The 11821-nt window shown below is 33.4% G+C and overlaps 2 protein-coding genes across 2 annotated transcripts in view; both read right to left on the bottom strand.

Moving 5' to 3' along the window:
* The window catches only part of LOC126879413 (malonate--CoA ligase ACSF3, mitochondrial), a 37112-nt gene extending 32938 nt beyond the window's left edge, over window positions 1-4174 (bottom strand). Inside the window, exon 1 of the mRNA XM_050642419.1 lies at window positions 3561-4174. Within this exon, the coding sequence (XP_050498376.1) occupies window positions 3561-3882 (322 nt within the window). The 5' untranslated portion in view covers window positions 3883-4174. The remainder of the gene's footprint in view (window positions 1-3560) is intronic.
* Window positions 4175-7624: 3450 nt separating this feature from the next.
* LOC126879415 (uncharacterized) lies at window positions 7625-11772 on the bottom strand. Its single transcript, XM_050642421.1, has 2 exons — window positions 11520-11772; window positions 7625-9572 (listed from the first exon to the last, which is right to left on the bottom strand). The coding sequence occupies exons 1-2, from the start codon at window positions 11655-11657 to the stop codon at window positions 9393-9395; spliced, it is 318 nt and encodes a 105-aa protein (XP_050498378.1). The 5' UTR covers window positions 11658-11772; the 3' UTR covers window positions 7625-9392.
* Window positions 11773-11821: the final 49 nt, after the last annotated feature.

Here is an 11821-nt window from a genome sequence, read left to right on the forward strand (position 1 = left end):
ACATACAAAAAAGAATTTTATATTCACCATTGGCGCGCATACGGGTAATATGAACCGTACTGGTAATGAAAAATATTATGAAAATTTACAGATCAGTGGATTTCGTTATTATTCTGTTATTTTAGATCCTTCATAGAATTTCTAAATTAATTTCTATGAGTAAGAATGATACTTTCCAATACTAGTATAAGGATCAAAGGGTGGACTGTAAGTGTGGCAGTGGCTTAGATCGATGAAGCCTTGAGACATGCGGAAGTTCTTAGAGAGCTGAACCAAACAGCACAACTGGTCAGTATAATAAATGGCAAAACAGCATGGCTTACTTCAATAACAGAATCAATAAATCACAAATAGAAAAAAAATTAAATTGCCAGAAACAAACGAAATACAGAAAATAGCATATGTCATAAGAATAACAAAAGATGCATTGTCAGGTGGATGCATGTTCTAAAAAAGATATAATCTGTTACTATAAATATGTAAGTATATAGGTCTCTACTGATAAAAGACAAGTGGCCATTGTAAAAAACGGAAGATCATTGATAAATAATTAAATATGATTGAAAGTGTTGATGATGTAAATTACCTTTAATATGAACTAAGCACATTCTATTTAAAAAGTGGTTATCTCAGTGAGAATGTATATGTTGCTTAGAACAATACTTTATTTTACTTGTAAATAACAGTTTCTACTGAAAAAAATTATTAGGCTAATTCGTCATGAAATTACTTAAATGGGTTTATTCTACTTCCTGAAAAAAGTTGATCTGTGCGTTAGAATCTTTTACCTTTCAACCGTCGACATGAATTTGACCAAAACCAATATTTGGCACAATTTGATTTTTCTAAATTATAATTTATTTAACTATTATCAATTAAATGGATGCGATTAAGCTCATTTGATAATATTTATATAGTTTTGCCAATTAATCAACAATGTTTATTACTTTTATCAACTAAAATAGTTATACCTAAAATATAAACAAAAATAAAAAGTCATGTCTGGCGCAAATTAATTGGACCAAATATTTAGTTAGTGTTACCACTGTGGGCAGTTCCCTTTACGTTTTAAAAGAGCATTAATTCTGTTTTGTCATAGGGTCTACTAATATTTGGCAGTAATGTTGTTAATTGTTATTCTAAATTTTCGCAACTAGGTATACTCTTTAACATTACATTGTATCATCATCATCATCATCATCTTGGTGCTACAGCCCTTAGAGGGCCTCGACCTTCTCAAGCTTTCTACGCCATTCTGCTCTGTCCCTTGCTTGCATTTTCCAGTTGCTGACTCCGATCTTCTCGGCATCTTGTGTTACCTCGTCCATCCACCTCAGCTTTGGTCTACCCTGTTTTCTCATTCCCACTGGTTGCGCTGTTAGAATCTTTTTTATCATGTTCGATTCAGGGGCCTGGGCTACATGTCCTGCCCACTGCAAGCGGTTTCACTTAATTACAGTGATAATATCGTTTCAACCAAACGTATGCTTGTAGATATTCTGCAGTTCAAACATTGTATCATACATCAAAATTAAATTGTATGTCCATATAAGTACAGTATAGTAGGTCCAACCTGTCTGCTGGAGGCCCTGAAGGGTTAATATAGACATTGTGTGAACTGGTGTAGTTGGAAGTGCTTTTTTCATTTGATGTCAAATAGATCATAATAGATCAGGACTACTTGAAGGCTATTTTAAAACAAGAATACTCATTTTCTGCAACCTTGATGTTCTCTGAATGGAATATTGTGCCATCTTATAGAAATATGCTCATCTGGCAGTTGAATTTCAATAATGAAAATCAATAATTCTTCTTGTAAATTACTTTAGTGCTCCACAGCATTGACAGTATATCAATGAAAACAAGATGTCCAACTTACATTAGATGCTGGAAACTTAACACTTCTTTTGAGGAAATGTTTGTGATAGTCTTTCCCTGGCATTGGAACTTCTACACCTCATAATACAGGGCAAGATCGCTCGAAGGAGAGGCCCAGGCTGAAGGAGAACATCCTGGTTTCGAAATCTCCAAGAGTGGTATCAAGAGACCACCGCCAATCTTTAGAGCTGCCATAAAAGTCATTATGGCCAATATAACTGCCTTCTTCTTATTTTGCCAATATAAGAAGAAGGCATTGGAATAACTCTACTTCATGTATCTCCATTATGCAATGAACAAAACAAAAAAGATACCTTTTGAAAGATACTTACCTTTTGTTAAGTTGTGCAAACTAGTCATTTTTGTGCATAGGTACCTGGTTTTAATGAACTTTATAAAAATATTAAATAAGATAAGATGCTAATTTTTAATTTTTGTATAGTGGTTAATGTTTATTTATTATTTTATTCATGCAAACATTTATTTGTCAAATAAAGTTTATTTTAAAGCCAGAACCTTCCTTTTATTATGTTTTTATAGGATTCATGTTTCGATGGGGACCATGCTTCTGATTATGAAAAATCTAAGAAATTGTATGTGAGACATATAGCTTCTAGATTCTAGGCCATATTGGTACATTTCTACCATTTCTAGTTATATATACCTTATCTATGATTTCTACAATGGGGAACTTGCACATTTTTTTATTACATAATAATGTTCAGTTTTGTTTAAAAATGAGATTTCCAAAAATTTCACGCTTCAAAAACTCATAATAACTTAGAAATGCAAATTTAAAATCTTCTGTAATTTAAAATAGTTCATACGACCTGTGACATCACATAGTTTTACTAGATTGTTATGTTTATGGTTATATTTAGGTATATTCTTCTTCTCCTTCTTTAGTTTATTGGCCTCCATCTACTTGGGTATTTTGCCAGATATATATAATGACATTTTTATCGTATGTAATTGTAATAATATATATAAGTACCAGTTTGTTGAGATCGGAGTTTGATATAGTTTTTGAAGCAAAGGAAAGAAGGTTTACTACGGAAAATAAAACCATTTTGTAAAAGTACTAGTTTTCTACGAATAGTTCAAACGATCAAAACACTTGTGACGTCACATAACTGTATTTTCTCCTGACGTTTATAATGTCTAATTTAAAATTATATACAATTTTGTTTACTTTGTTGGTTCAGAATGTAAACATATAATCATATGACGTCACGACACGTTTTGGGCTAAGTAGTTGCTTTAATTTGAATTTAGAATCGTCTTTAGGGGCCAAACGGAACACAAAAACAACTTTTTTATTTTTGATACATGTTTTAAATTATGTTCTGTTGTGATTTATAACATTTTTTTCGAATTTAAAATTTTATGCAAGTTCCCTATTAATATAGTATATTATGCTCCAACGGCCCAGCAGCTGTTACAAAAAAGTGTTGACCCCATGGGACTAACATAGCCTAGCAAGGCAAAAATATATGTTGGCCTCTTCGGACCAATATGGCTTGTTGACGCAGTATAGGTGTTAGTCCCATAGGTACAATGTGGCAGTGGATGTGTTCAAATTTTTGTTAAATTAAATGTGACACAGTATCTTGAATTCTACAGTACATTATAAAATTTTCAATTTAATTTTTTTATGAAACAATAAGAAACACATAACTCACCGATTTGTCCTGACATCCATATAGCAAACATAGTAATCACATAATTAACATCATTGGGACACATGAACATAACTCTTTCGCCAGTACGTCCATTGCAGAGACTTGTGATTTCTTTTGAAAGCTCATTAGCACTCATAAAAATGTTGGCATACGTATAACTGGCAATCCTATCTCGAATCGCTATTCTATCTGGAAAGTGGGTGGAATTTCTGAAGACTGGTCCAGTGGGCAAGCTGGGTGGAGTTACTTTTGCTTGGACTTGTTGGTATCTTCTTAAGATTTTTAAGACTGATGTTCTTACGGGAGAACTCAGTAGAGGCATTTTTATTGATAATCAAAAACCTTAAGAATAGTTCTAATTTAAAGCATATGATCAAGTTGAATGATATTCTAATGTGAACTTGAAAATGACAGGGTTACTTTCACTATATGAGTAAGAATTATCCGATATGTTCACCTAATGTAAAATATGTATCACTAATATTCCACACGCAATTTTTCAATGAAATGGTTTAATCGACACTCAAATACTCTTATCTAGTCCTTTTATGTAAAAATGTCGGCGTAACTGAATCAAATTATCAAAATAAAATACGAAATACGAGGTTATGTAAAACTTAACTGTCACTGTCAGTTTCGCCTTTTTCGCCCAGTGTTGCCAAGCCAACTTTTAAGGGAGCTTTTTCCATCTACCTACCGTAAAAATTCCCACTTTTATCAAAAAATTCCTTCCCGTTTACAAAATCGATTTTATAACAGAAATATAAGGGTGCATATATTTTCAAAACATTATTTAGTAAAAAGAAATGAACATGCGTAACATCATCATCATCATCATCATTCTCTTTGCCTTATCCCTATGCGGGGTCGGCTTCCCTAATTGCATTTCTCCACACAATTCTATCTTGGGCCATATCAATGTTAATCCCCTTTACCAACATGTCCTGCCTTATCGTCTCCCCCCAGGTCTTCTTTGGTCTTCCTCTCCTACTCCTTCCAGGAATCTGCACTTCAGCTATTCTTCGTATTGGGTGGTTAACGTCTCGACGTTGAACATGACCAAACCATCTTAACCTATGCTCTCTCATTTTGGCATCAATTGGTGCCACACCTAGACTTCCCCTAATATACTCATTTCTAATTTTATCCTTCTTTGTCACTCCACTCATCCATCTAAGCATTCTCATTTCCGCCACATGCATTCGCTGTTCCTCTTTCTTTTTCACTGCCCAACATTCAGTTCCGTACATCATAGCTGGTCTTATGGCTGTTTTATAGAATTTTCCCTTCAGCTTCATTGGAATTTTTCTGTCACACAACACACCACTCGCTTCTTTCCACTTCATCCATCCAGCCCTAATTCTACTGCATGCATCTCCATCTATTTCTCCATTACTCTGTAATACCGATCCTAGGTACTTAAAACTATTGCTTTTTACAATCATTTCACCATCCAAAGATACCATTTTATTTGTAGTAGCTCCATCTTTAAATGAACATTCCAAATACTCTGTTTTTGTCCTACTAAGTTTTAAACCTTTTTCCTCCAGAGCTTGTCTCCACTGTTCCAGTTTTTGTTCTAAGTCTCTTTCACTATTTCCTACTAACACGACATCATCAGCATACATTAAGCACCATGGAATGTTACCCTGTATTTTCGCTGTTATCTGGTCCAAAACTAATGAGAATAAATACGGACTAAGCACAGAACCTTGATGCAATCCTACTTTCACATGAAATTTATCAGTCGCTCCCACACCTGTCCTAACACTAGTCGTTACTCCCTCATACATATCCCTCACAATCTTTACATATTCACCAGGGACTCCTTTCTTATTGAGTGCCCACCACAGAATCTCTCGAGGAACTCTATCATATGCTTTCTCAAGATCAATGAATACCATATGAGCGTTTGTTTCTTTACTCCTATATTTTTCCATCAACTGCCTTATAGTGAAAATTGCATCTGTTGTTGATCTACCCTGCATAAAGCCAAATTGATTCTCGGATATTTCGGTCTCTTCACGTATCCGTCTATCAATTACTCTTTCCCATATTTTCATGGTGTGGCTAAGCAGTTTTATAGCCCTGTAGTTTGTAAATGAACATGCGTAACAAATAACTTGAATTGCTAATTGCTACTATGAAGATATTAAGATGTCTATTCTTTTCAAATAATCTTTCGACTTTTTTAATTGTGTACAGCTGGTTCCAAAAAAAACTAATACGACTCTTAAAGCGTATTTTGTAGAAAATTGAGCAGTGTATTTTGAAGGATAAATACTTATTATTTACATGCTGTCACTGCCAAATCTTAAAATTTAACTTATTCTGTTCAACCTCAAAAAATGGCTGTTTGTTTGTTTTTCTACAACCTTGTTAAAAATGCAATTTTTAGCACTCCATACGAGCATTAAAAATGCTAGTTTAAGGCACCAGTGCTTTAAAATATTTTTAAGGCACTGCAGTTCGTATTGACCGTATAGACAATTTTGATGTAATGTCAAAAAATATAAAAATGGAATGTCAGTCAAGTTCAAGTAAAAGTTTTTGTAAATATTGTCCTGTAATTACGTTTGTAGAAAAAATATTGTATGATATGCGTGTTAAAAAGTACATTTTTAAGGCACTCATGTGAATTGCAGAGCTCGCTATCGCTCATTTTGCAAACTTTCACATGCGTGCCTTAAACGTGTACTTTTAACACTTAGGTATATCATAAATAACTATTATTTTATTATTTGTCTGTCATAATAAATATAATGTCAGACCAATCATACACTGTTCAAAATAATCAAATCTTACTAAGAGTCGTATCAATTTTTTAGGAACCAGCTGTACACTGTACAATTTGGACTAGAGAAATATTCCCTTTTGAGTTCTCCCTTCCGTTAAAAATCCCGCAAAATTTTTTGTTAAAAAAACGGAAATTTCTGTTTAGTTGGCAACACTGCTTTCCCCAACTGCATCAAAAACCGACGCCGGGCGCCGGTCATTGAATTGACTGCGCAGACTGACCAATGCCAATGCAGTTTACTGACGCGCTCGCGGAGATGTATTTTGTTGCAATTTTGATGTAATGTCAAAAAATATAAAAATAGAATGTCAGTCAAGTTCAAGTAAAAGTTTTTGTAGATATTGTCCTGTAATTACGTTTGTAGAAAAAATATTGTATGATATTGATTGATAATCTCAAAAAACAAAAAAAAAATTAATATACACTGCTGGACAAAAAACCGAAAATCTTTATATACACGACTTTACTTAAAATTTTAAATAGAAAATAAACTAATTAGTTAAAAAGTAAAATCACAAATTGAAATAAAAAATGTATTCAACATTGATACCTAATAAAAATATTATAAAGAAGTAAAAAACTTCAAATTTAAATTCATCCAAATAGATTACAATTCAGAAATTTCGGTTTGATAGGACCGAAATTGCCAGAACGATTTCGGTCCTGTCAGACCATCATCACTAATGGCACTTTTACAAGTATCCAGTAACTGGCGCCAGTCTCACTGACCACTGACACGCCAGTGCTTGGGGACCGTTTAAGTATTACATAACGCAGGTTGAGGGGGGGGGGGTCAAAAATCTTCAAAAATTGCGTTATGCAATAGTTAAACGCCCATTAGAGTGTGTTACGTAGGGAGGGAGGGGGGGGGGGGTCAAAAATCTTCAAAAATCGCGTTACGTATTACTTGAACGCTCCCTTGACTAGGACAGCACTAGACGTTTAAGTACATGTATCCAGTAGCTGGCGCCTGTCTCACTGGCGGCACTCTTATTAAAAATCCAAACACTGCCTCTGAAACTTTACTCTTCACTCACTGTGTTTACATGTGTCTACAACCACTGACGCAGGATTAGAAAATAGACCAAATTAGGACTACACATATCCAGTAACTGGTGTCAGTCTCACTGGCGTTGCGCGTTAACAAATACTGAACAGGACCTGTGGAAGCAGTTGATATAATTGTATAGACATTGTTAAAAACATCAAAATAAATCTTTAAGATTAATAGGCCACATGAGGTTGGTAATGAACAAATCACATAAAATTGGGTTAATTATTTATTCTTTTTCTATTATTTACGCAAAATATTTATAACTTATAATCTCATAATAAATACAACTGTAACATAGAATGTACAATGAAAAAATATATAATACATAAAAATATGTTTAAGAAATATTTATAAAAATGTATCACATAAAAAATAATTACCATAAACTAGAATTAATAATAGTTTTTGTATTTTTCTTTAGTCCCTCCAAAGACTCAGTGAAAACTTTATAGCAGCAGTTAAAAAGATTGATAATCAAAAAAAGAAAATAAGGCTAGAGATAAACCAATACAAAACAAAATACACGACGATAGGGAAGGATGATACAATAACTCGGAAACAACTAATATCACAGAACCACAAATTTGAAACTGTATCCACCTTTAGCTACTTAGGAGTAACAATAGGGTAAACTGGAAAATAGAGAACAGAGGAAAGAATTCTGAAAGCCAAAAAAATGTAATGAATAGAAATCTGCTGAGCAGCAAGACTCTAAGTAAGAGAACAATATGATGAACCTATATAAAACCTGTTGTTGCATATAGGATGGAAACAATGATGATTAACAAGAAAGAGGAAGATAGTCTTCTGAGAACAACAGAGAGAACAATACTGGTCCACAATATAACAAGAAAGTGAGACAGAATAAGGAGAACAAAAAATTGGAGGGAGAAAATATAGTCCGATACATAAAATCTCTTAGCTTAGAATGGATTGACAGAAGTGCAAAAATATATATTGTTATACTACAAGAATAAAGTACTTCAATACAGTGAATGGTTACTCAGAAATTATTAAAATAATCACTTTACATGAAGTGGATAAAAACATTTTGCCAACAATATACATGATACTTACATAAATAACAGAAACACTAACAATAATAGGAATACATACCAACTGGAATGGTGGAAATATGATTATTATGAACGAATTATAATACAACATAAATTAAGGAAATACAGTGGAACATAGATAAGTCGGATTAATCGGGACCACGGCCGATCAGGGTTATCAAAAATCCAGGTTAGCCGGAGAATATGGTAAAAAATAATAAAATACTATATACTTACAGGAAAACTCCATTATAATTACGAAGACGTGAAATATATATGAACAATACATCTAAATTACGTACAGTTGTATACAGTATTGTTCATTTCTTGGTACAAAACTCAGTCAAACTGAAAAAATGTTTATTTTGTCTGATGAAAATTTTAGCCGGACTTCCGGGTTATCGGAGGCCGACTTATCGGGGTTCCACTGTAGTGGGAATTTAAAAAATACATGGAAATGAAAAATTAGCATAGTAGAATTAGAAATAACTAAATATTTGAGTAGTATTTAAGCAGTTTCCTGAATTTTCTCCCTCTGGCCTTTACTGGTAAACAGTTGTAAATATAAATAACAAACTTCGAGAAGAGAAGACATAGAAAATAGAAGGAGTACTTGCAATAAACAGCAGAACAATAGTTTGTAGGGACCATATTTAGAAGAAAACAAATATTTACAAGCTGCCCATTAAAAATTATGTTTCTAATCTATAAACAATTTTCCAACACATTCGTTGCTACTGTCGCCAAAAGCAATTTTGTGCTACTTGAGTCAGAATAGGACTAGGGTTCTATTGGTGTTGGCTCCATACTAAAAGTAACTGAATATAGATGGCAGCGAATGTGTTAAAGATACCTAAAGTTACAAATTATTATTTTCAGACTTTTATTAAACATTACCGCAACAATTGCTATATTCTTGATGAAAATTATCTCTGCATGGCACAAACCTGCTCTTTTACTTCTTCAAGCTGCTGCGCTGACTTTATCATAGCATCATGCTGATAATCTAAATGAACACACAGAATTTGTAATTTCTTAAGATTGTTTTCACTGTTGTCCATGGCTTGTTCTTGTACAGCAAAATTCCTGGCAGAATGCATCAAGATCTAAAAAAGTTATTTCTTAGAATAAGTAGTTAAAACTTATTGGTACTAAATATGTCGGCTTAATAAGACCCGCCCTAATAAAAGACATGAAAAACCTAGATATCACAATGAAACTCATAAAGCTTACGAAAATGACAATGGAATGGAAGGATCGAAGGCAACAAGAATAACAGATAAGAGCATCTCCAAAAATATAGAAATTTTTAAACAATTATAACATCAATGTTGCAACTTGTGGAGTACGCTGATGGCATAGCATTGATTAGCAAAAACCTAACAGTTTAGTTTAAAGAAAGGAAGAATTTGTGAAGTTATGCAGGGAAGCATCCAAGAAGGGTTTGGCAATAAATCAAAATAAGACAAAATACAGTTAATGTGACAAGGTTAAATATTGGAGAATATGAGCCAACTAAAAAAGTCAAACACTTTATACAAGGTGTCCCGAAAAGATTGGTTATAAATTATATCAAAGATTCTGGGGTCAAAAATATGTTGATTGAACCTCACCTTACCTATATACTATAATATACAACAGTGCACACCATAAAAATTTTATGGGGGTTTTGTTAATTAAATTATTATTGTGACACCATTAGTTAAACACAATGTTTTTAAAACTTTTTTGCTTCTTAGTACTTTTTCGATAAGCCAGTGTTTATCGACATATTTTGAATATTTGTCGAATCCACCACATATTTGTATATGGCTAAGTATGATAATAGAGACCTGTTAATAATCTGAAAATTTATTTATAATTTACATTTTTAGGTATATTTTGAAAAAGAACCCACATCTCAGTAAAAGGTGCCTTGTCAAAAAAAGACTAAGAGGCAAAAAAGTTTTAAAAACACTGTGTTTAACTAATGGTACCACAATAATAGTTTACTTGGAGCATACACAAACATTTGGGGGGTTTAAAGGAACAAAACCCCCACAAAATTTTTATGTAAATATATTAAAAAAGAAGCCACATCTCGATAAAAACTGGCTTATCGAAAAAATACTAGGAGGCAAAAAAGTTTTAAAAACGTTGTGTTTAACTAATGGTACCACAATAATGAATTAATTGGAACGTATACAAAAGTATGGTGGGGTTTAAGGGAACAAAACCCCCATAAATTTTTTATGGAGTGTACAAACTTCACTATAATTTTGTTTTAAGATGTTCCTGTCATAAGAATGAAACATGTCCATTTTCAATAAAAAATCTCTAATAGTTTTCGATACATTGAAAAAAATCGATTTTAATTTTGTAACTTCAAAGGGCTGTAACTTTTTTTTATGAGCACATTTGTACTAAGGTAAGTTAGGTTCAATCGAACCATGTTTGACCCCAGAATGTGTGCTTTAATTTATGACCAATCTTTTCGGGACACCCTGTATATCTTGGGGTCTCTGCTGGCCACTCACTTACGGATATCGAAGAGGCCATGGCATGCAGGCCAGGACTGAAGGCCGTTATTTGAGTAGTTAAGTTAATGAACTGCAGTTGAGACATCACACACATGCAGTTTTGTGATCGAGCGTGCCAACGCCTTTATGAAAACTGCGTGTATGTGGTGATTTTGGCTTCAATTAACTGCCTGTCAGTCGCTCGGCCTCTTTGATATCCGTAAGTGAGTGGCCAGCATTGGAACTAATGACAGAAGCATAGTAATAAATGAAAGGAAACAGAACCTAGATACTGGAAATACAACTTCCTCAAAGATACGAAGCTTACTCAGAATACAGAAGAGAAGACAACAGATTTATCAGTGCACAGATCAGACGGATGGGACATAAATATAGAAAGAAGAAGTCCACAAGCAGTTGCAGAAGCAAATGAATAGGAAGAGTCCAAAGCGGGTGGCAATACCACCTGCCTCCGCTAGGAGTCTAGGACTGTAAATGCCATGATGATGATGTAGTTAGAACTTGTTGGTATTTTTAAAATACAAATATTCCTACCTCTGTACTTTTAGACCCTCTTGTGATTTGTCTAGCAAGTGATGATATGTTATTAACATTTACTTGAACACGATCTGCAAGACGCATTTTTGAATCTGCAAATAATGACCTTGCACTGGTACTGCTAGCAGAAGCCATTTTAGGATATGTTTTAGATTTTTTTGTTTTTATTTTATTGCTAAAAGAATAGCTAACGATTCTAAATCAAAACAACACTTTTGACATCAAAATGTAAACAATGATGAAGTTGGATACAGATACAAGTAATGAAGTTCGGAAGGAAGAAAAGAATTTAATAATTT

This window comes from Diabrotica virgifera, chromosome 2, assembly GCF_917563875.1.
Source record: "Diabrotica virgifera virgifera chromosome 2, PGI_DIABVI_V3a".
NCBI classification, from domain to species: domain Eukaryota; kingdom Metazoa; phylum Arthropoda; class Insecta; order Coleoptera; family Chrysomelidae; genus Diabrotica; species Diabrotica virgifera.

Excerpts from the sequence above, each read along its gene's own strand:
- LOC126879415 (XM_050642421.1), bottom strand. The coding sequence starts at position 11,657 with ATGGCTTCTGCTAGCAGTACCAGTGCAAGGTCATTATTTGCAGATTCA. Across the intron at positions 9,573-11,519 it reads GAGGGTCTAAAAGTACAGAG|ATCTTGATGCATTCTGCCAG; the intron begins GTAGGAATATTT and ends TAACTTTTTTAG.